Here is a 23,929-nt window from a genome sequence, read left to right as displayed (position 1 = left end):
AAGTCTCTCCCAGAGCAGGTTTTAATCTATTATACCGGCTTCGGTACATTTGAATCTCAGCACCACCACCCCTCCCACTCCCCCAAACATAGCAGGGATGTGACTGAGCAGCCCCTCCAAGCCCCGCCTCTCGGACTAAGACATCAGTAATGAACCTGCTGCCGTGTCAGTGACAGAGACTGGGTTTAGCCTTGAGTTGCTTCCTGGTGATGCTGTACGTCTGCATTTGCCTTCCCCATTACACGACGAGCCCTGTGGACCAGGCCGCTGGGCAGGAAGAACATGGGATCGAGTGTGGTCCCGCTTCCCCTGGTAGCGCCCGGTGTGCAGCACATAGACACTGACCCGAAAGCACGGTTCCCCTTTGCCTCCTTCCCCTCCTCTCCAGAGCACCTGTGCTGCTGGGCAGAAAAAGCACTCAAGCACGTGGCTGCCTGAGAAGCGGGCAAGACCAAAATGTTGAGAACAAAAGAGCAGCAGAAAAGAAGTCAGACAAGTCGACCATTAAGACCCTGAGAGACAGGAGCTTGGGTCCAGCACCCACGGCTTCTCCATGTGCCGGGAGCAGGGCAGGGGACGTGTGGTGGGCGAGCTGTCCTGGGCACTCCTGGCCGTCCTCCCCACTTGCTCCATCCCAATCCCACGGGGCTCTGTATGCGAGAGAGGAATGGGTCAAAAGGAACTACTGAGCAGAAAGGTGGCCAGAGGGGAGGCGGCCTTCCAAGTTCTCAGCTCTCACCCAGACCCCAGGGCACACGGGTCTCACAGACCCGCCTCCCTTCTGAGCTCCTCCTGCCCTCACCTCGGACAACTAGGACCCTCCCTGCTGCTCTCCGGCTCAGCCAAGCCCCTGTCCTGCTAAGTCTCCTGGCCATGCCCACGTGGGTGACGCGATGGAGTCTGGTCAGGCCCAGCCCTGCTGCTGGCTAGTTTTGGTGTCATGGACAAGTGACTTGACTTCTCTGAGCCCAGGCTTTTTACACTCCAACTGGGGTGACTGACACCTGCCTCCTGGGAGAGGGGAAGTGGCCGGGCAAGGAGAACGAGGCATGCCCAGCCACCAGCCACAGCACTGCCAGCATTACTGTCCCCCCTCCTGCTGGCTTAATCCCTTCTGGGTGGGTGGCAGCTGGGACTGCCCTGATTACATTAATTCACGCTGAGGTTAGCAACCTTAGCACTTCAAGGAAATTTTGTATTTTAAAAACCAAACTTCTCATTCTCAGTGAATACTTAATCGGAGAACTGTTGGAAAGCTTTTTAGTTTAGTTTTTAAGGCAAGGAGGTTATTTGCCTATTTATGACCCATCTGTCCCCCCCAACCCCCAGCCCCCCGCCCCCCACCCCGCTTTCAAAAAGAATGCAGGAATTCAGCCACTTTTCTCCAAAGCTGGCAGAGCCAACTTGCGGTTCACAGGGACACTGGGACTGCGGTGGACCCCGGAGCATCCTCACGGCAGCACTTACATGTTTATCCAGAGTCGGGTCTGTGAACAAGGAGATCCCCACGACGGTGAAAAGACTGATGGTGAAGAGGATGACGGCAAAGTAGAGGTAGTGCACGCCGCAGATGATCCGAGGGCACCTGTTGTTTGTCGAGCAGCTCCAGGCCCCGTAGGCAAACTCGGACACCATGCGGCAGAAGCCAATCAGAAGTCCACCAGTCAGCCCCCAGAAGGCACCCTGCCAAAGGAGGAGCCCCGAGAGTCGCCTGGGAGGAAGACGGGGGATGAGACAAGCCATCCTCAGCCTCACCTCCTGACCAGTCTAAACTGGTCAGCTAAACTCAGCATAACAAGGGCTTCACATGCCTTGCAGAAGCAGAGTCTCAGCACTGTGAGGAGATGACACCTTCTTGGGCTGAACACAGACCGGAGATGCGTGGACACTCTCTTAGGTCAATCAGAGAACTTAGGAAATACTGGAGACAGTTTTAAGTTAGACGGTGAAGGCACATCTCAAACATAATGTGTCCAAAGAGACCTCAGTCTTGCCTGTTGCTGCAGGGGCACCTCCATCGCCCTGGCAGCTCAGGCAGAAACCGCAGGAGACATCCCTGGCCCCTTTCCTTCCATTCTGCCCTACCACCATTCTGCCCAATCCATCAGCAAATCGTCCCATCGTCTCCACAGTGACCACCTCAATCCCGATCTACCACCTTTTCTCACACAGGTGGAATCCGTACCTGGTGTCCTGCTCACCCGCTGTCCAAGAAGCCGGAGTGATCTCTTCAAAGCATGGATTAGGGAGTGCCCTGACTCTGCTGAAGACCACCGTGGCTTCTCATGGCTGCCCTCAGAAGCAAGTCTCATCTGCTCGAGCTGACCTCACCTGGCTCCGCCCTCTCGCCTGGTCAGTCTACTCTAGCCACTAAGCATGACCTCTTCCTGCATGTCAGGCCTGCCCACCGTGCTCTCGGCCAGGCCTTTGTACTTGCCCTTCTTTCTGCTTGGTTCTCTCTCTAGATCTTGGTGTTTCTGGCTCATCCTTCAGGATTCAGGTTCGAGGTCACTTTCTTAGGAGAAATCTTCTCCCACTATCTTGGCTAATGTCCTTGTGCTCCCCCTGCCCCCAGCACCTACCTTGCTAACCTCCATGATCCTTTTTGACTTTTAAACAGCACTACACCACTCTCAGAAATCTTATCTGCTCATTGGGTATCATCCGTCTCCTCCAACTGGACAGTCCATTCTTTAAGAGTGAGGACTTCGTCTTGGTGCTTGAGCTGCATCTGGAGCCTGTCTCCGGTGTGGCTGGGTGTTGGAGGAGGTAGAGGATACAGTGTGTGGGAAGCATCTTGGAGAAAGAGCTGAAACCAAAGGCCAGGTGCGGTCCACAGGACCCATTTATTGAAGGAGGCGTGCAGAAAAGTGAAGATCTAGAAACAGATGGGCAACAGAAGCCAGATGAGGGTGGGAGAGAAGGCCTGGAGAAGTTCTCTAGGTCAAGGAAGGTAGCCACAATATGCTGTAACCTTGGACCAGGGGTAGCTGGAGAGCCACTGACAAGATCCCCAGTTTCCCTTGGTGATAGGCCCCAGTACCGCAAGGGTGGTGACCATTGCTGGTAGGAGGCAGGTTCTCCTGACTGCCTGCTCCTCTGCCCATGCCCTTCCCAAGAGAGCACAGAGAAGAGCATCTCCAGAGCCCAGCAGCCCCCCACCCCACTCTCGGTGCTCAATTGAGTCCTGGTGAGCTAGGCAGAGCAAGAAGCACTAGCAGATTGGTCTGGAGGATTGAACACCTGACATGGGCCTGCAGGAAGCACCAGCCAGATGGAGGTGGACAAAGATATTCATGGCAAAGCAAAGAGTCCATGGGAATGAAGAGGGGCCAGAAAAGGCACGAAACAGGCAATCAGCACTGCAAGCGGTTAGCAGTGGCTGGGGCCTAGGGACTGTGTATGGAGAGGGCCAGGGCTGAGAGGCAGGCAGGAGCCAGGTCACAGAGGCACCATGCTCGGGAACTCGTGCAAGGCCCAGCTGCTCAGTGCTGTTAGGAGAAACAGGTCAAGATGTGACTCAAATAATGAATGAAAATATTCTGGCAAACTGTGCTTTCAGTCTTACTGATGAAATGATCAAACCATTAATTGGGATCTTTATTTAGTTTTAAGTGTGGCTGGAGGAGATGGTCTTCATGCAGGGAAGGTGGTAGGAGCTCATGACTGAACATCCCCCTGTGAGTTTGAAATCTCTGAGCAGGAAACATCCATGCACAGAGGCAACAGAAGCATATCTTCCTGTGGCTAGATAAGCATGCAGGAGGATCCCACACACTTTGCACCATCTACGGCGTGGTCGAAAGTGGATTACATTGCAAAGGGAAGAAAACAAATCAGAGCTTGCCTTTCCCCTGCATGCATGAGGGAGCTTGGACCAAAGCTGCCCAGGAGTAAATCATCTCTCAGAAAGCAAATGATGCAACGGTGTCAACTCCTGAAGCACAAGAGACCCTCTCAGGGCAACTTTTGCAAAGACAGGTATGATGTGAAGGCAAGCCCTCACACTGCCATGCCGTGGCCATGCCAACTCCCACCTACCTGCTCAGTGACTCTCTTGCAAAATATGGCAAGCAGGAAGATGGCAGCAATGGGTGGCGTCAGGTAACTTAAAACTGCTTGCATGTATTCAAATAGTTGTTCCCTGTGTGCTATTTGTATAGCAGGGACCCATGCAATGGAGACAGCAAGTAAGATTATAACAAAAAACCTGTAAGTTAAACCAAAAGTCAATGGCAATTTTATGAGTTTCTTGCCTGCCAATAAAATATCTACAAACCATAAACTATTAGCTAGTTTTAATTATTCCTTAGGTTAAATTCAGGTGCCCATTCATAAGTGTGGCAGAGGAGATAGCCATACCCCTAAACACTAATAGGACCATAGGGCTGCAGGCAAAAACCCTTCAACTTCTGCACAAATAAAACTGAGGGTCCATTTGCCTGTTACTGGATCATGGGTAGATTTTCATCACATTTGGAGACTGTGTAGGGATGGTCGTGCTTAAAATATATAATACCTGGAAAATATTAATTTCTTCAGGGGTAACACATTTCTAAAGATTTCAGATGGATTAGTACGGCACCTGATTTTAAAGATTTGCGTAAACTCCCTTTAAACCCTTGGTTGTGCGTGTGGGGAAGAATTGCCAAATAGTCCACCAACAAGCAACTGTTGGAAGGCAGAAAAAGCTGAGCAAAGATTTCATTGCCTGCCTATAGCAGGGGAGACAGAAATTGGAGTTTGAATCTCATCAAGTCAGAGGGGCTAGGTAACCACCTCAGGCTTTTCACTGAAACCCCTGAATGTCCATGCCTTAGAAGCAGAGACTATTTCCCAGGACTAAGAACTTGCTATAAGACTAGAGCAAAACTGAAACAGAGTCACCCTAACAAAGTATAAAAACCAGGCCTCCACAACTTTAAGGGGATCAACTAGTAATTTACCTGCATGCTTGAACAAAAACCAATATTCTTCAGAGGAACATGATCCAGAATTTCTATAATGTATTATCTACAATGTTCAATATATAATAAAATTTTCTAGGCATGTGGAGAAGAAAATGTAACCCATAGTCAAGAAAAAAGCAATCAATAGAAACTGACCCCAAGATGGCTCAGATATTAAAATGAGCAGACAAGGACTTCAAAGCAGCTACTGTAGTTATGTTAAAGGACTTAAAGGAAATTATAGTTATAAGTGAACAGATGCGAAATCATGACAGAAAACTGGATACTAGAAAAAATTTAAAAAGGAACCAAATAGAAATTCCAGAACTGAAATTCTGGTTCAAAATATGAAACGAAAAATTCACAGGTTGGCTTTAACAGTAGATTGGAAATGGCAGGAGAAAGGGCCAATAAACCTAAAGGGAGATTGATAGAACTCTAAACTGAAGAACACAGAGAAAAATTTTTTTAAATAAACAGAGCCTCAATGATCTGTGGAACAACATCAGAAGAGCAAATATGTGTGTAAGTAGAGTCACAAAAAAAGAGATGAGGGATGCAGAAGACAAATATGCAGAGAAATATGGTCAACAATTTCCCATATTTGGTGAAAACCATTAATTCACAGATTCAGAAGTGCAGAAAAGCCCAATCAGCACACCATAACAAAACTGCTGAAAACCAAAAATGAAGAGAAAATCTTGAAAGCCCAGGAAAAAAGACACATTACACACAGAGAGCAGTACTATGAATTATAGATGACTTCTCATCAGAAACAAGAGGACAGAAGAGAATGGAAGAGCATACTTTAAAGTGGTAAAAGAAAAATACTGTCAACTCAGGATTCTACATCCAGCAAAAGTATCCTTCAAAAATAAAGATGAGGGCGTCCCTGGTGGCGCAGTGGTTAAGAATCTGCCTGCCAATGCATGTGACAGGGGTTCAAGCCCTGGTCCGGGAAGATCCCACATGCCGCGGAGCAACTAAACCCATGTGCCACAACTACTGAGCCTGCACTCTAGAGCCTGCGAGCCACAATTACTGAGCCCACGTGCCACAACTACTGAAGCCTGCGCACCTAGAGCCCATGCTCCACAACAAGAGAAGCCACCGCAGTGAGAAGCCTGCGTACCTCGCCGCAACTAGAGAAAGCCTGCGTGCAGCAACGAAGACCCAACACAACCAAAAATAAATAAATAAAATAAGTAAAAATTTTAAAAATAAATAAAGATGAAAGAAAAACATTTTCCAATAAACAAAAACTGAGAGAGTCTGTTACTAACAGACCTGCATTACAAGACATACTGAAATTCTTTAGGGTGAAGGGAAATAACACAGATGGAAACTTGACCCTAAAAGAAGGAATGATGAGCACCAAAAGAGTAAAATATAAGATGCTACATATATATTTTTTCTTATTTTATTTTCTTTAAAAGGCAGTTGACTGTTTAAGGCAAAAAACTGTATCACTATCACTGTATTCTGGGGTTAATAATGGATGTAGACGTAAAATATATGACAATCATAACATGAATGATGAAAGGGGAAAATGACATATACTGTTGCAAGGTACTTACATCTTACATAAAATGATACAATATTGATTTTAAGTACGCTAAGATAGGTTAATAACGCCTATTATAATGCGTAGAACAACAAAAATAAATTAAAATATAAAAACTATTTCCAGCCATATTAATGATTACACTAAATGCAAGTGAACTCAAATTATAAAGACAGAGATTGTCAGATTAGATTAAAAAAATCAAGATACAACTATATGTGCTCTACAAGGGACTCATTTTAAATATAGTTACAGGTTGAAAGTAAAAGATGTTATAAACACTAAGCATAAGAAAGCTGGTGTGATCTATAACAGTAATGAAGTAAATCTCAAGACAAGAAGTATTATCAGAGATAAAAAGGGACATTTCATAATGATGAAAAAGTTAATTCCTCAGGAAACCATAACAAGCATAAGGGCACCTAATCCCAGAACTTGAATATATAAGAGGTAAAAAAAAACCTGAAAGAACTACAAGACAGAAACAGACAACTACATAATCATAAATGAAGCTTTTAATACCTCCTCTGTGTATATAATATACACAGTATATATAATACATATAACAGAGGAACTAGACAAAAATTAAGAATACAAAAGTATCAATAAATTTCAAAAGATTAAAATCTCATAGAGTATGTTTTTGGATCACAGTGGAAGTCAATTAGAAATCAATAACAATAAAATAGTTAGGAAAGTACTAAATACTTGGAAATCCAACAGCACACTTCTAAATAATCTATGAACACAGAAAAAAAATCACAAGGAAATTAGGAAATATTTTGAACTGATTAAAAATGAAGACACAACATATCAAAATTTGTGGGATGCAGCTAAAGCAGAGCTTAAAGGGAAATTTATAGTTTTAAGTAGTAATTGTAAAAAATAAGAAAGGTTTTAAACCAGTGATATGAATTTCCAATTTAAGAAGCTAAAAAAAAAAAAAAAGAAAAGAAAAGCAGGGTAAATCCAAAGTAAATAGACAAAAGGGAACAAATAGAATTCAATGTGAGAAAAAAACCAGAGGAATCAACAAGCCCCAAAGTTGGTTCTTTGGAAAAATTATTAAAATTGATAAACCCCTAGGCAAGTTCACTCAAGAGAAAAAGAACCCCCCCCCCCCGCCCACAGATTACCATTACTAGAGATCCTACAGACACTGAAAGGATAATAAGGTAAAATTTGGGGAGGTGCTTGGAGCCATGGCAGTGAGGATGCTCCTGAATATTCTGCTCACTGGTACACCAGGAACTGGTGCTCACTGGTACACCACACTAGGTGGAATACTTGGGTGATTTAGCTCGAGGAGTCTGATCACCAGTTATCATGGAGCCTGGCAAGATGGCTTCTCCTAAGAGCATGCCAAAAGATGCACAGATGATGGCACAAATCCTGACAGATGTGGGGATTACAGAATATGAGCAAAAAGTTATAAACCAGACGTTGGTATTTGCATTCTGATATGTAAACACAATTCTACATCATGCAAAAATTTATTTATGACATGCTAAGAAAGCTACTGTTGATGCATATTATATGTGATTGGCAATCTGGTGTCACGCTGACCACTTTTAAAAAATAAAAGCTTTATTGTTTCACCTTTTGCATTCAGATACACAGTCCACCTGAAATGGATTTTTGTGTAAAGGGCGTTAGTCAATATTCTTTTTATCAGGAATAGCCAAATTACCCAGTACCATTCCTTCTCCCCTTACCACTTTCCCCACTGCACTGTACTGTAATCTTTGTCATGAATTAGATGACTGTATACCTGTGCGCCTTTTTTGGTATTCTGTTCCATTAATTTGTCTACCCCTGCAATAAAACCACACTGTCTAATTAGTATCACTTCACAATAGATATTGGTATCTGTTAGCATAAATCCCCCAGCTTTGTTCATCTTCAAGAATAGCCTTGGATATTCTCTGCTCTTCGCATTTCTATATTACTTTTAGAACTCATTTGTCAATTTTTATATGCACACAAAAAAGTTACGGCATTTTGATTGGGATTACTCTGAGTATGTAGAATAATATGGGGAGAACAAACATATTGTCAATATTGAATCTTCTAATTCACAGATATGGTATATTCCTGCTATACTTAGGTCTCATTAATTTCTCTCGACAATGCTTTGTAATTTTCAGCAATTTTCTCATATCTTTTGTGAGATTTATTCCTAGGTACCTGATATGGTTTAATGACACTACAAATGGTAATATGTATAATGTGTAATGTGTAAAATATGATTAATTCTTGTATTTGATCTTTTATCAGTCTTGTTAAATTCACTTTAAAATTTTAAGTTTGTCTATGAAGTCTTTTATGAAAATTTCATTTCTTCCCTTTCTATCCTTATGACATTTGTTTCCTTTTTTCACCTTTTTGCAGAGTAGCACCTCCAGTACAATGCTGAAGAAAAGTGGCTATAGTGGACGCATGTGTCTAGTTCCCAATCTCAGGGGAAAAGATTTTCAAATATAAACATTAAGTATGATAAATGCTATAGGTTTTAAAGAATATGTATGTTTAAAAGTCAGAATAAAGAAGATCTTTTAAATTCTCTAATTTGCTAAGATTAAAAAATAGGTATTAAAAGTTTTGAATAATTTTTATCTATTAAGATGACTATGTAATTTTCTCCTGTTTTCAGTTAATGTGGTCAAGTACATTGATTGATTTTTGAATAAAATCTATGCTTGCATTCTTGGAATAAACTCCAGATGGTCATGGTGTATTATTCTGTTTCTGGACCTGATTTGCTAATATTTTGTTAAAATTTTCTGCATCTATGTTCATATTTGCATGGTATGTATTTTCTCATGTTTTCTTTAAGCCTTCCTCAATCTTAAAGAAGATGTCTCTCTTCAGTAAAGTTTCAGGATACAAAACTAACATACAAAAATCAGTAGTGTTTCTTTATACTAACAATGAATTATCTGAAAAAAATAAAGAAAACAATCCCATTTATGATAGCATCAAAAACAATAAAATACTTAGGATAAATTTAACCAAGGAGATAAAAGGTCTCTACATTGAAAACTATAAGACATTGATAAAATAAATTGAAGAAAACACAAATAAATAGAAAGATATCTTGTGTTCATGGATCAGACGAATTAGTATTGTTAAAATGTCCACACTACCCAAAGCCATCTATAGATTCAATGCAACCCTTATCAAATTTCCAACGGAATGTTTTACAGAATTAGAAAAAAATAATCCTAAAATTCATCTGGAACCACGAAAGATCCTGAATAGCCAAAGCAACCCTGAGAAGGAAGAACAAATCTGGAAGCATCACACATCCTGATTTTGAACTATATTACAAAGCTATAGTAATCAGAACAGTATGGTACTGGCATAAAAACAGACACATAAACCAATGGGACAGAATCTAGAGACCAGAAATAAAGCCGTACATATATGGTCAACTAATATTTGACAAGGGAGCCAAGAAAACTCAATGAAGAGAAGACAGTCTTTTCAGTAAATAGTGCTGGGAAAATAGAACATTCATATGCAAAAGGATGAAACCAGACCCCTATCTTAACGCCACTCAAAATGAATTAAAGATTTAAATATAACATCTGAAACCATAAAACTCCTAGAATAAAATATAGGGGATAAGCTCCTTGACATTGGTCTTGGTAATGATTTTTTTTTGGATATGACACCAAAATCCCAAGCAACAGAAGCAAAAATAAGCAAGTGAGGGCTTCCCTGGTGGCGCAGTGGTTAAGAATCCGCCTGCCAACGCAGGGGACGCGGGTTCGAGCCCTGGTCCGGGAAGATCCCATATGCCGCAGAGCAACTAAGCCCGTGCGCCACAACTACTGAGCCTGTGCTCTAGAGCCCATGAGCCCCAACTACTGAAGCCTGCGCGCCTAGAGCCTGTGCTCTGCAACAAGAGAAGCCACCACAGTGAGAAGCCCGCACACCGCAACAAAGAGTAGCCCCCCCTCTCAGCAACTAGAGAAAACCCGCGTGCAAGCGAAGACAAAATGCAGCCAAAAAAATTAAATAAAATGAATAAATAAATAAATTTATAAAAAAATAAATAAATAAACAAGTGAGACTACATCAAACTGAAAAGCTTCTACACAGTCAAAGAAACAATCAACAAAATGAAAAGGCAACCTACAGAATGGGAGAAAATATTTGCAAACCACACATCTGATAAAGGGTTGATAGTTCCTTAGCTGTCTAAGGAACTCAGACAACTTTAATAACAACAACAACAACAAAAACAACATAATAATAATAGAATTTAAAAAATGGACAAAGGACCTGATAGACATTTTTCCAAAGAAGATATTTAAATGACCAATAGGCACATGAAAAGGTGCTCAACATCACTAATCAGGGAAATGTAAATCAAAATCACAATGAGATACCATTTCATACCTGTTAGAATGGCTATTATCAAAAAGACAAGAGATAAGAAGTGCTGGTGAGGATGTGGAGAAAAGGGAACCCTTGTGCACTGTTGGTGGGAGTGTAAACTGGTGCGGCCACTGTGCAAAACAGTGTGAAGGTTCCTCAAGAAACTGAAAACAGAACTACCACATGATCCAGCAATTCCACTTCTGGGTACATATCCAAAGGAAACAAGGATCACTATCTTGAAGAGACCTCTACACCCTTTACACTATTTATAATAGCCAAGACATAGAAACAACCAAAGTGTTCATTAACAGATGAATGGATAAAGAAGATGTGGTACATATACACAATGGAATATTGTTCGGCCACAAAAAAGAAAGAAATCCTCCCTTTTGTGACAACCTTTAGGGCATTATACTAAGTGAAATAAGTCTGACAGAGAAAGACAAGTGTTGTATGGTCTCACTTATATGTAGAATCTAAAAAAACCCTGAATTCATAGAAACAGAGAGCAGACTGGGGATGGGTGTGGAGGGAATGGGTGAAGGTGGTCAAAAGATACAAACTTCCAGTCATAAGATAAATAGGTTCTGGGGATATAAGGTACAGCATGGTGACTGTAGTTAACAACACAGGATTGTGTATTTGTATGTTGTATATTTGAAAGTTGCTTAGAGAGTAAATCTTTTCTTTCTTTTTTTTTAAGAGAGTAAATCTTAAAAGTTCTTTTCACAAGAAAAAAAAAACTAACTATGTGAGGTGATAGATGTCAACTAAACTTGTGGTGATCATTTCACAATATATACATATATTGAATCATTATTGTACACCTGAAACTTATACAATGTTATATGTCAATGTTATCTCAACAAAACTGGAAAAGAAAGAAGGTGTTTCTTCTATGTAGATTACAGTTGGTTAAAAAAAAAAGCTCTGATAATCTTCACCTTTGAACTCAGCTAGTCTACCGATCTCTGTTTCATGAAATGACTGATATATTTAGGAGCCATCCTATTGTTTTCCAGTTAACCTACCTTTCACGTTCTTTTTATTCTTTTGACTTATTAGTTATTCCATATTTTACTTTTATTAACTTGTTAAACATTCTTGAACTGTTCTTATATTGTTTAGTCTAGAGACTACGTGCATCCTTGACATATCACAGTCTGGTACAAGTTTTGACTTTTACCACGTCCCAAATAGCAAGAGAACGTGAGAATACTTAAGCTCCATTTAGCCCCTTCTCATTCTCTCTGGGATTACTGGCATATGTTTTGCCTCCATATGTTGTTAATCCCATAGACATTTTTTCTTATTGATGTCAACACTCACTCACTTCTATTTCCCACGTACTTACCCTTTCTGGTGCTCTTCATCCTTCTCTGAAGGTCAATTCTTCCATCTGGGTAATTTTCCTGCAGCCTAAAGAACGTGCTTTAGTATTTCTTATCGTGAAATTCTTTTGTAATAAATTCTCTCAACCTGCATTTATCTGAAAATCTGTTTGTTTCACCGTCACTCTGGAGGCTATTTCGATGGGTATTGAATTCCAGGTAGGCAGTTTTTCTAGCACTTGAAGATGTCACTCCACTGCCTCCTGGCTTTTACAGTTTCTGTTGAAACTTCTACTATCAGTCTCTCTGTTGCTCTTTTGAAGGTGATGTGATTTACTTTCTTCTGGCTGCTCTAAAGATCTTCTCTATCTCCAGACTCCAGCAGTTTCACTATCATGTGGCCTGGGTATGGTCTCTTTTGTATTTATCCTGCCTGCGATTTGTGGAATTTCTTGACTCTCTGGATAGTCATCCAGATATTTGGAACATTCTTGGCCATTGTCTTCTCAAAATTGCTTCTACAGTTACATATATATATATATATGTGTGTGTGTGTGTGTGTGTGTGTATATATATATAAATGTGTGTGTATATATATATAATTTCCAATTACATATATATTATTCTTCTGCATTCCACGTGTATCTTCCTTTTCTCCTGTGTGCTTTAGTTTGGATATTGTTGACTAATCCATTTCCAAGCCACTAACAGTGTCTTCTGCTACAGCCAATCAGTTGCTAACAAATCCATTGAGTTCTTAATTTCAGATATTTATTTTTCAATTCTAGACCTTCTTATTTTTATAAATTCTAATTCTCTGGAAAAATTCCTAATTCTTTTCATCTATTTTATAAACCTTTCCCTCTATTTTCTTGTACCTATTAATCAAGGTTATTTCAAAGTCCTTGTCTGCTAACTTCACCTGTGGGTTTACTTTTTTTTTTTTTTAACATCTTTATTGGAGTATAATTGCTTTACAATGTTGTGTTAGCTTCTGCTGTGTAACAAAGTGAATCAGCTATATGTATACATATATCCCCATATCCCCTCCCTCTTACACCTCCCTCCTACCCTCCCTATCCCACCCCTCTAGGTGGTCACAAAGCACCAGGCTGATCTCCCTGTGCTATGCAGCTGCTTCCCACTAGCTATCTATTTTACATTTGGTAGTGTATGTACGTCAGTGCTACTCTCTCACTTCGTCCCAGCTCACCCTTCCCCCTGCCCGTGTCCTCAATCCATTCTCTACACCTGCGTCTTTATTCCTGTTCTGCCCCTAGGTTAATCAGAACCATTTTTTTTTTAAGATTCTATATATATGTGTTAGCATACGGTATTTGTTTTTCTCTTTCTGACTTACTTCACTCTGTATGACAGACTCTAGGTCCATCCACCTCGCTACAAATAACTGTTTTGTTTCTTTTTATGGCTGAGTAATATTTCATTGTATATATATGTGCCACATCTTCTTCATCCATTCATCTGTTCATGGACACTTAGGTTGCTTCCATGCCCTGGCTATTTAAATAGTGCTGCAATGAACATTGTGGTACACATCCCGTTTTGAATTATGGTTTTCTCAGGGTATATGCCCAGCAGTGGGATTGCTGGGTCATATGGTAGTTCTATTTTTAGTTTTTTAAGGAACCTCCATACTGTTTTCCATAGTGGCTGTATCAATTTACATTCCCACCAACAGTGCAAGAGGGTTCCCTTTTCTCCACACCCTCTCCAGCATTTATTGTTTGTAGATTTTTTGATGATGGCCATTCTGACCAGTGTGAGGTGATACCTCATTGTAGTTTTGATTTGCATTTCTCTAATGATTAGTGATGTTGAGCATCCTTCCATGTGTTTGTTGGCAATCTGTATATCTTCTTTGGAGAAATATCTATTTAGGTCTACTTATATATACATTTTATTTTACACATATATTAGTATAAATATAGTGGTAAGGGGGGACATTCTTGCCTTGTTCCTTTCTAGTTCCATTAGGCATGACTTGGCTTTTAGGGTGATACAGATATGTTTTGTCATGTTGAAAGGTACCCATTTTACCAAATACCTTTTCACTGTCTGAATAGATATATATGATTTTTCTCTTTGATCTAGTAATATGGTGAGTAATGTTACTACATTTCCTAATATTGAACCATCCTTGTATTTCTGGAAAACAATCACAGTTGGTAATGAGATGTCATTCTTTTAACATTTTTTTAGTATATTGTTGGATTTGTGTCTAATATTTTATTTACAAGTTTTGCATTGGTATTTAAAAGTGAGATGAGTCTTCAGTTTTAATTTTTTCCTGTGCTGTATTTGTTCAGTTTTGGCATCAATATCTTGAGCTTTATGAAATGAATTTAAGTCTTCCTCTTTTTCCCCTATGTTCTATAAAAATTTAAATAAAACTGGTACCTGTTTCTTAAAGTTTCTCAGAAAAGTGCTTTTTAAACAATGGAATGCTAATCAAAATGTAACAGCAAACTCAATTTGCAGGGGTTAGACAGATAAGACAGCGAGCAGTATGTACCTTGCTACGGGATGAAGGAGGCATTTGAGGTGTAACGTAGGCCAAGTTCAAAGTGTGTGGGCTGGAAGTGGTCCCCGGACAGCCAGTGTGAAACCCTACAGAATGACGATGAGGCCCACGTTTACACATTCATACCCCCTGCCTTATGCCTAGCATGTGAGGCCTCCTGGTTAATGGAACGGCCCTGAGCTGGATGAGATTCGCTTACCATGTGACCTCAGGTAGACCAACTCCCTTCTCTGAGCCACTCCCCCCATTTGTACAGTGAGAATAAGAACTAAAACTTACCTTTAAAGGTTGTCATGAGGACTGAAAGAGAAAATGAAATAATGTAGATACACTTCCTCACAAGGACTAGTTTGGGGGGTACACTAATATGTACCCGTTATCATTGTGATTATTACTTAATTTTTTCCCAAATGGAAACAATTTTCTTTGTGATTATAAAAGCAATACAGGACACCATACTGGTGGCGCAGTGGTTAAGAATCTGCCTGCTAGTGAAGGGGACATGGGTTCAAACCCTGGTCCAGGAAGATCCCACATGCCGTGGAGCAACTAAGCCCACGTGCCACAACTACTGAGCCTGCGCTCTAGAACCCGTGAGCCACAACTACTGAGCCCGCGTGCCTAGAGTCTGTGCTCCACAACAAGAGAAGCCACCACAATGAGAAGCCTGCGCACCGCAACGAAGAGTAGCCCCTGCTCGCCACAACTAGAGAAAGTCCATGCGCAGCAACGAAGACCCAACGCAGCCAAAAATAAATAAATTTATAAAAAAAATAAATAAATAAAATAAAAGCAATACATCTTCACTGCAAAACTGCAACAAACAAAACACCACCATGCTGTATATAAACAAGATAACTCTATATGCAGCATTAGAGCCTACATTTTTCACATAATGACATTTGTGGGCATCAATTCATTGATGGCAGTAACTCATGCGATTAGAGGAATCCTTCACCTTCCTGTTAGCATGAGTTCCTTTTCAGTGGCCATCGGCCATATCTGGGTGTAGATGTCCATTGTGAACACGGCACTGGCACCGCTGAAAACAGAAGTCAGGGAGGACATGAGAGAGGCCCAGAGTGCGGACACCATCAAGCCTCGAATGCCTGGAAGAAAAGGAACACTTCCTGGGCCTCCAGCTCTCTGGCCGTGCCAGGAGATGCCTTAGGCCTCCTGAGGAACATTTCCACATAGTAAATTTTGTTCGGAGTGGCAGTCCATCTAAGATAGATCAGTGCATTATAGCTGCCCTTGCTCTGTGACGAGCCTTGCTAGCTGGCCGCTGTGTCTTCATATAATAATGGGAGTGCTTACTCTGGGCTGGAGCACCTCTTCAGGCATCAGCCTGACGATCCCCCTACAGCCCTGTGAGAAGGACACCAGGGCTGTCCCCTTTTACAGATGATGTGGCTCCTTGTGCCTCAGTGTCCCCATCTGTAAGGAGGGTATAAAAGTACCTACTGCACAGACTGTTGTTAAGATTAAGATACAGTAAGAAGATGGGTTAACACAATGCCCAACACAGAGCAAGCTCTCAACAAGTGTTACCTATAAACGTAACAGTCTAGGCTTCTGAACTGCAAGGCCACTGGGCGGCAGCGGCTTTGCTGAGAGATTCCCACGCGTAGTTGGGAGAGCCCGAGGGTAACAGGGCTCGCACAGGAGGCCCCACTGTATTCAGTAGGTACGCAGGCCAGGCCAAGACTAGAGTTCTAGGATTGGCCTGGCTTCAAGTGCCCCACGGCCCTGGGCTGCAGCACCGGGTGCTGGGCGACCCCCTTCCTGAACTGTGGGATGGTCGATGCTTCCCTCAGTTGGGCTCTATCTACATTGTATTTTATGGGAATGTCTCAACATTGCTAGCCTATTTATCCTCAGAGCTAATACGGAATTTAAAAAGACTGTACTGTTTGTTTGCCCGTTTCCCTGGGATGTGGGGAAATGGGTGAGACGAAAGCCACGCCCCTGCCTGTCCCACTGGACTGAACTCCTTGAGAGCAGGATGCGGTCTCGCTCCCCTCTTTGTCCCCACAGACAAGAACAACGCCGAGCGCCCATCTGCGGCAGCGAGGAGCAGAGGCGTGGGTTCTGCAGGGAGGGGACCAGGCAAAGGGCGAGCAGAGGCTGGGCCTGAGTGCGTGCCCGAGAGAGAAAGAGAAAGAAAGAGAGAGAGAGAGAGAAAAAGAGAGAGAGAGAGAGAGAGAGAGAGAAAGGAAGAGGAGGCCGCAAGGCTCCCGGGACGCCGAGGGCGCCTCCCACAGCCTACGCTTCCACCGGGGCTCTCACTCCTGACCGTCCACTCACAGCCCTGGACGGCAGCTCCACTTCTTACCACTGGGCAGCAGCTCCACCACCAGCACAGGGTAGGCGAGGGGGCTGCAGCCAGTTCTGGCGCCACAGGACTTTTCACACTCTGAAGGCACAACACACGCCACTCTATCTGCAAAGAGAGACAAGGGTCACACCAGGATGTGGCCCCTGAGCACTAAAATCTGAGCTCAGGGAAAGGGAAGCAAATTAGGAACCGTGTGTGGATGGCAGATTCTTGGTCTCCAATTCGTGACCCCACACATGCGTCAGGAGCTGGGGGTCAGGCCCCGGGAGTCAGCGGGTCAGTGCTTCTGCCAGTTCTCTGCTTGACCCAAAGCAAGTCCTGTGACCTCGACAAGCCTTTCAATGATCCCAGCCAGGTGTCAGGAAAGCAAACGATGATTCATCCACACACTGATGGGTGGGCCACTCATGACCTTACTCCCTTAGCCCCGTAGGGGTGTTATTTCAGAGTATTTGGGGAGAAATTTGGACAAAGGGAAGTAAAGGAGGGAATGTGATAGGCCTTCAAGAGCTTACATAACAGATAAAAACTTACCATCTGAGAAAAAACCAAAACAACGAATCAACGTAGACTAGGAAGAGGCAGGAAGGGCCTGGGGTAAGTGGAGAGCAAGCGGTTTCACTGGGGACATCAGGAAAACCTTGGGGGGCAGCTTTTCCTCTGCCTGCTCTCCCTCCCCCTGCCCTGCGAGCAGGCCCTCAATCTCCTTCGGCATGGTTTGGGAGGGGCCCAGGGGCCACCTGGCCATTCTGGAAACACCTTCCCCTTGGCCACAACGACTGGTCCCTGTCACCCAAGTGAGCTCACGGGACTCCCCTGGGATTTCTGCTGGGAGAGCGAAAAGGAAACACTCCTTCTGGGGGTTGTTGGGCTGGAGGGTGGAAGGCTGGTGCTGCTGGTGGTCATCTGCCATCAGACAGACTGCGAGGACACCAGCTCGGAGGAAAGAGGAGCTAAAAGTGCACGTCATTTTCAATCAAGAGCCCCAACTAATACAGTGGCCCCCAAGGAAAACCTGACTGGCAGAATCACACCTTGTGGGTGTCTGGCCCCCGGCTCTGGCCACGGGAGAGACCCAGAATCTAGCACCAGGAGCGTTCAGGTTACTGGAAAGGTATATTCTCCCAGGAATGTGGGCAGGTGCGGAGCTTTTGTGCTAAACCGCTCTCTATGAGTGTGTATAAGCAGTCTGTGAGTCTGGCCATTTCTGAGGATGGGGGACAAGTGGTCCCAGGTCCCTCCCCACCCTGACAGCTCTCCCAAGGGCAGCCCACCAACTCTATTCACCTGGTGGTCAGAAGCTGGGGGCGTGTGGCTTCCTGAGGCCCGCTCTTCTCGGTCCTCCCTCAGCCACTTCTAGAGGCCAAGAGACATGTGGTTTCGCCCAGCCTTCCTCCTCAGTGGGTGGGGTGGTCTGTGAGGTGAAGTGGGGCTGGGGAGGTAGGGCTGCCAAGCCCAGGGGACTCTGGGGCCCTAGAGAGCACAGAGGCCTATTTTCTAACCTACGAGGAGGCACCACCTAAGAGACCCCAGAAAGAGCTGCCTGACAGCCAAAGGCCAAATCTGGGATGTTGGAACGGAGTGCTCTTCTCTGTTGAAACTGGAAAGGGATCAGGATTAAAAAAGAGGCAGACTGAAGGATGGATTAGGGTTACAGACGTCTATTGCACATGTTGCTTCGCAATAAAAAGTGCTTCACTCTCTGCTTGACCTTGTCAAGCACTGAGGCAGAAGACTCCGTGGAAGCCGCCTGCTTTGCCCATGTGGCTGCACCATCTGAGTATGTGCTCCATAAAGGTTTAATGAATAAACAAATCTGGTACCGAGAGGCAGTACACCTAGTAAAACGAGGCTGAAACGGGGATGAGGGACATCCACGAAATTATGACAGCTCATTAAGTGCAGCAGGGATGTTCTCATAGCACTTAACAGAAGGAACGTGGGCCTCAGGGCTAGACCCGCTTTGGGGGTTCCATCGACGTGCCACACCTGGGGCTGTGAGAGCAGTGACGGCATTGGTCACATCCGAGCACGATGCCTGGCACCCAGGAGTGCCCGCAGGACAGTGCCTGCAGTGCAGGGGGAACAGCTGACCTCCCCATGGACCATGCCTCAACGCCACGCAGAGACCGGCCACTGCAGGGAGCGTCGGCTGGCTCATCCCCGCCTGAACTTTTCTCTCTGCAATTCCTCTCTTGCCACCTACATCCACGGTCCCTGCCAGACTTCTGCTCAGCCACATCCCTAATCTAAATCCATGAGCTCCCAAGAAAGCAATCTGGGGCACCTCAACCCCAGCAGTCTCCCCAGCGGGAGACCTGATAACCTATTCTCCCTAGATGTAGATGCCTAAGAGAGGAGAAGAAGATCAGTGTGAACACAGCAGAGCAAGAATTACCTGTGTACAGGACGCGGCTGATCATCCCCGGCATCACTATGCTGAACATGGGCAGCAGCTTCAGGTACCCACACAAGACACAGCCGCCTTTCACATGAGACATGTTCTTCCCTGCCAGGCAGCCCTGGACAAAAATCTGCCGAGGAAACACAGGTCGGGGGGCGGGGGTGGCTTTCTCAGGGGGTATCAAGCCCGGGCTGCCTCGGCACAGATAGGACAACTGTGACCTGCAGTAGCCGTAGGGTGTGCCCACTGCTCACCCCGATCACCCAGGTGTCTCCGGGCATGCAGGGCCAGAGGAGGCATGTGTGACCGATGCACACGTTTTGCTCAGTGCACAGCTACCAGAGGGGAGGAGGGTGGCCTGACCTTGGCCTCATTGCTAGCACTGCACACCAATCACAGCAGCACAGTGCTTACAAGCTGTCCCCTGGCGAGGACGAGACTCCCTTCTAGAGGCCACAGACCGTCTCTGCCCTTGTGACATCAATCCAAGCACAGGTTGGTCCCCGGTAACAAATGAGTGTTTAGAACTGGGACCAGCTTCACTTGTCCAAGTGGAAATGAACCAGCGTAGACCTTAACATGCAAAGTCTCCTGGGAGATGCTTCACGCCCCCTTTCATTGTGCTCCTGCTGTAAGAGGCGGTGTGCACTCAGCCCGAGCAGAATGGTAGAGCAGGCAGATGGAGAAGCACTTAAGAAAGAACATAAAGACATGGTCCAGTGCATCAAGACAATGCAGTACTCTGTATGCATTACAATTACGTTCTCAAAGAATATTTAAATAATGTGAAAAAATGCTCATAGTGTGACAGTAACAAAAAGGCACGGGCTACAATAGCACACACACCTCGACTCTATACCTAGAAAAAGTCCACAGGAATAAACCAACATGACAATAGAGGTTAATCCTGGGATAGTAGGATTGACAGGTAGGATTTTCATGTTCTTCTTTAATGCTTTCTTTCTTTCCCAAATGCATTGTTTATTAATAGGAGGAAGAACCCCAAAGTGGTCCTGCCTCATGTAAGCAGGCACTGCTTCTCAGTGGGCCTGTGGGCATCCTGCTGACAGCCTCTAGGTGCCTGGGTGCCTCTGCTGAGCAGGTGGGCAGCCAGGCTGCACTTCCTGGTCTTTGCTTAGCCCTCCACACAGAAGAGATGGTCTCTAAGGGAGCGGATGAAGGAACAGGGCCAGAGCAGAAGCCAACTCTTATTCTGAGGACAGGATAGTCATAGGGGTATGAAATCATTCCACGCAGAAAGCCCTAAGCACTTTCGTAGGTTGTCATATATTACAAAGCGGGGCAAGGGACGAATTCTTGTTTAAAAATGGTAGTGGGCCAAAGGAAAACAATTTTCCTTTGTTCAGTTTGTCTCTTTTTTAATTAAAATTTTTTCTTAAATCATTCTCTTTACTAGTTAGGAAGTTAGAGATTCTACTTCTATGCTTTCAATAATTACCCTTAAAATTTTAACATGGATACAACTTCAGGTCTAAAGTAAATCAGTATCTGTGCCCTTCTGAACAATTTAAGGTCCACAGACAGATTTAACTCTAATTATGGTCCGATATTTTAGCTCTGTCCTGTGTTACTTCCTGTGTGCAGAATTATGGTGATTTTCAGCCAATGCTTCAGATCTGTGCACGTGCCGGCCGGCTTCTCTAACTGTCCCTCCGGCTCACCAGGACCTCCTTTTTCTTTATGCACGTCATTCAGTCTCTAGGGAAGGTTATGCCTTTATTTTGCCCCTGCTACTGAGTAATACTTAGCTGGGCACGTAAGTGAAAGTGGACATTTTCCTCAGTACTTTGAAAAGTTTACTCCTCTCCCTCGGGTTACACTGCTGCCGCTGAGCAGTCTGTTGGGGGTGTACCTGTCTTCTTTTACAAGGGATCTTTTCTCTCAGGTGGCTTTCAGTCTCCTCCTCGTCTTTCATGCTCTGAAACTTCATCACGAGGTGACTTTGTGTAGATTTGCTTGGGATTCACTGTGATTCCTGAATCTGATGAGTCCTGTTCTTTCAACAGCTGTAAAAATTCTCAGCCACTTTCTCTTCAAATATTGCTTCTCCCCTTTTCTCCTGGAACTCCAATAGGATGTATTTTAATCCTGTCTTCCATGTCACTTTGTCTCCCTTTCACACTTTCCATTTTTGTGCTTTCTGGGCAATTTCTTCAGTTCTCTCTTCTAGGTTACTACTTTTTTCCTTCAGCTATGTTTAATCTGTTATTCTAACAGTTACTCAGTTTTACATTTCAATAAGAATATTTTTCATTTCCAGAAGTTTGAGTTTGAAATCTAACTGATCATTTCTGATGGAAGGGCTTCTTGGTTGTGGTGGTTTGATTCCACCCTGTTTTCTAATTTTTACAGAAAGACTTTTCTTGTCATTGACATAAAGCAGCATAATTAGACACATAATAAGCAGAGGGGAAGAATACAAATAACAACACCGTGGCTGCATTACAGATCACGTCCGTGTGCTGGGCTCTGGGCCTCATCTTGTTTCCTGGTCTTCCGCTCGGCACATGTTAAAGCTCCATCAGTGCCACTCCTTGTACGGTGACTCCACGGCTTCTCACGGCTGCACAGAAGCCCTCAGTGGTATCCCCCACTCCCACCCCACCCCCATCTCATCCACCCACCTCAGTACCTGGCACAATCAACACTGTGATCAAGGCCTCACACATGGTCCCTTATGAACTTGGATGAGGATTTTTGGGTAGTTTCTGAGGAACGTCACCAATTGGTCACAGAGTACAATATATTTGACTTTATTCAGCATTGCCAGATCACCCTCCAGAACACGTCCTGTTTGCACTCTCACCAGAAATGCAAGAGGATTCCTAAACATCCGTGTCCTCCTCAACACTTGACATCATCCAGCTTTCTAATTTTTGCCAGTCTCATTGTGGTTTTAAATTGCACTTCCCTGATAACACTGGGTTATATGCTTGTTAGCATTTACGTTTGTTTGCATTTCCTTTTCTACAAATTGCCTCTCGTTATCTTTTGCCCACATGGCTATTGGAGCTCCTTTTTCTTGTGGATTTGCTATTAGTCTCCTGTTCATCATAAACGTTCTGATATTCTTCTCTAGCCCGTCATCCATCAACTTTGTCTAGAGTGTCTTTGTTAAAAAGGCCTTATTTGTAATGTGATCAAACCGATATGACTTACACTCCCCCCAACTCAGAAGTATTCACTAGCGTTACCTCCCCTTATTGTAGTACAGGTTTACTTTCCACATTTAAGTCTTTAGTTCATCTGAAGTCCATTTCTGTGTAAGTGTTAGGCGGGGATGAAGCTTTGTTATTCCAAATAGTAAGCTGGGTTTGGTTTTTTTTTTTTTTAACAACATCGAAGAGTATGTATCTCCGCTGTTGCTTTGTGGAGCCTCCTTGAACACATATTAAATTCCTATAAGTATATGAGTCTGTCTCTGAGCTCTTTATTCTGTTCTGTTAGTCTATACGTCTATTCCTGGGAATTTCAAACTGCTTGTATTACTGCGACTTTGTCAAAGTTTAAATATCTGGTCGGGCAAGTTCTCCCCCTTTGTTCTTCATTTTCAAACTTGGGTTAGCTATTTGTGGCAACTTCTCCTTCCACAAAAGGTTTAAACCCTTTTTATTGTGCTATAACACACAAACATGGTGTAGCACATTACAGAGCGCACCATGGAAACACTAAGTCAAGATGTGCAACACTCAAAGGCTGGCATACAGAATGTAACAAAGAATCTAACTGATTTAGAAATGTATGAAAAAACTCACTGATGGTGGTGGAACAAAATAAAAAAAAAAAAAAAAAAAAAGAGGTGCAACATTGAGGTACCCCAGAAGCCTCTCTCCATGGCTCTTTTAAACAATTGAGGTGAAATTCACATAACATGTAATTAACCATTTTAAAGTGAACAATTCTGTAGCATTTAGTGCATCCCCAGTGTTGCATCACATCCACCTCTCTCCAGCAACACAGCTTCTTCATCACCCAGAAGAACATCCAGGCCCATGAAGCAGCCACTCTCCATCCCTCCTCCCCCGGGAAGCACTAATCGGATTTCTGTCTCCATGGATTTGCCTGTTCTGGATATTTCATATAAAAGGAATCATACAGTAGGTGACCTTTTGTGTCTGGCTTCTTTCACTTAGCATGTTTTTGAGATTCATCCAAGGTGTAGCATGTATCTGTACTTCATTCCTTTTTATGGCTGAATAATATTCCAACACATGGATACACATTTTGTGTATTCATTCATTCGTTGGTGGATATTTGGGTTGTTTCCACTTTTTAATGATTGTGAACAACACTGTTACATGTGCCTCTTTTTAACCTCAAACCTCTCTCTTGCTTCAGAAATGATCGCTTTAATGACTATTTTATTTCCTCCTTGCTTTTTCTTTACAATT

The 23,929-nt window shown here is 43.6% G+C and overlaps 1 protein-coding gene across 1 annotated transcript in view; it reads right to left on the bottom strand.

The window, feature by feature from the left end:
- LOC137776184 (sodium/glucose cotransporter 1-like) overlaps positions 1-23,929 on the bottom strand; it is a 94,299-nt gene that overhangs the window by 3,443 nt on the left and 66,927 nt on the right. Inside the window, 5 exon segments of the mRNA XM_068562431.1 lie at positions 1,468-1,683; positions 4,042-4,210; positions 15,734-15,884; positions 17,111-17,218; positions 19,512-19,647. Coding sequence (XP_068418532.1) covers positions 1,468-1,683; positions 4,042-4,210; positions 15,734-15,884; positions 17,111-17,218; positions 19,512-19,647 — 780 coding nt within the window.

Source organism: Eschrichtius robustus, chromosome 14, assembly GCF_028021215.1.
Source record: "Eschrichtius robustus isolate mEscRob2 chromosome 14, mEscRob2.pri, whole genome shotgun sequence".
NCBI lineage: Eukaryota > Metazoa > Chordata > Mammalia > Artiodactyla > Eschrichtiidae > Eschrichtius > Eschrichtius robustus.
This window is presented reverse-complemented; position numbering and strand designations above follow the sequence as displayed.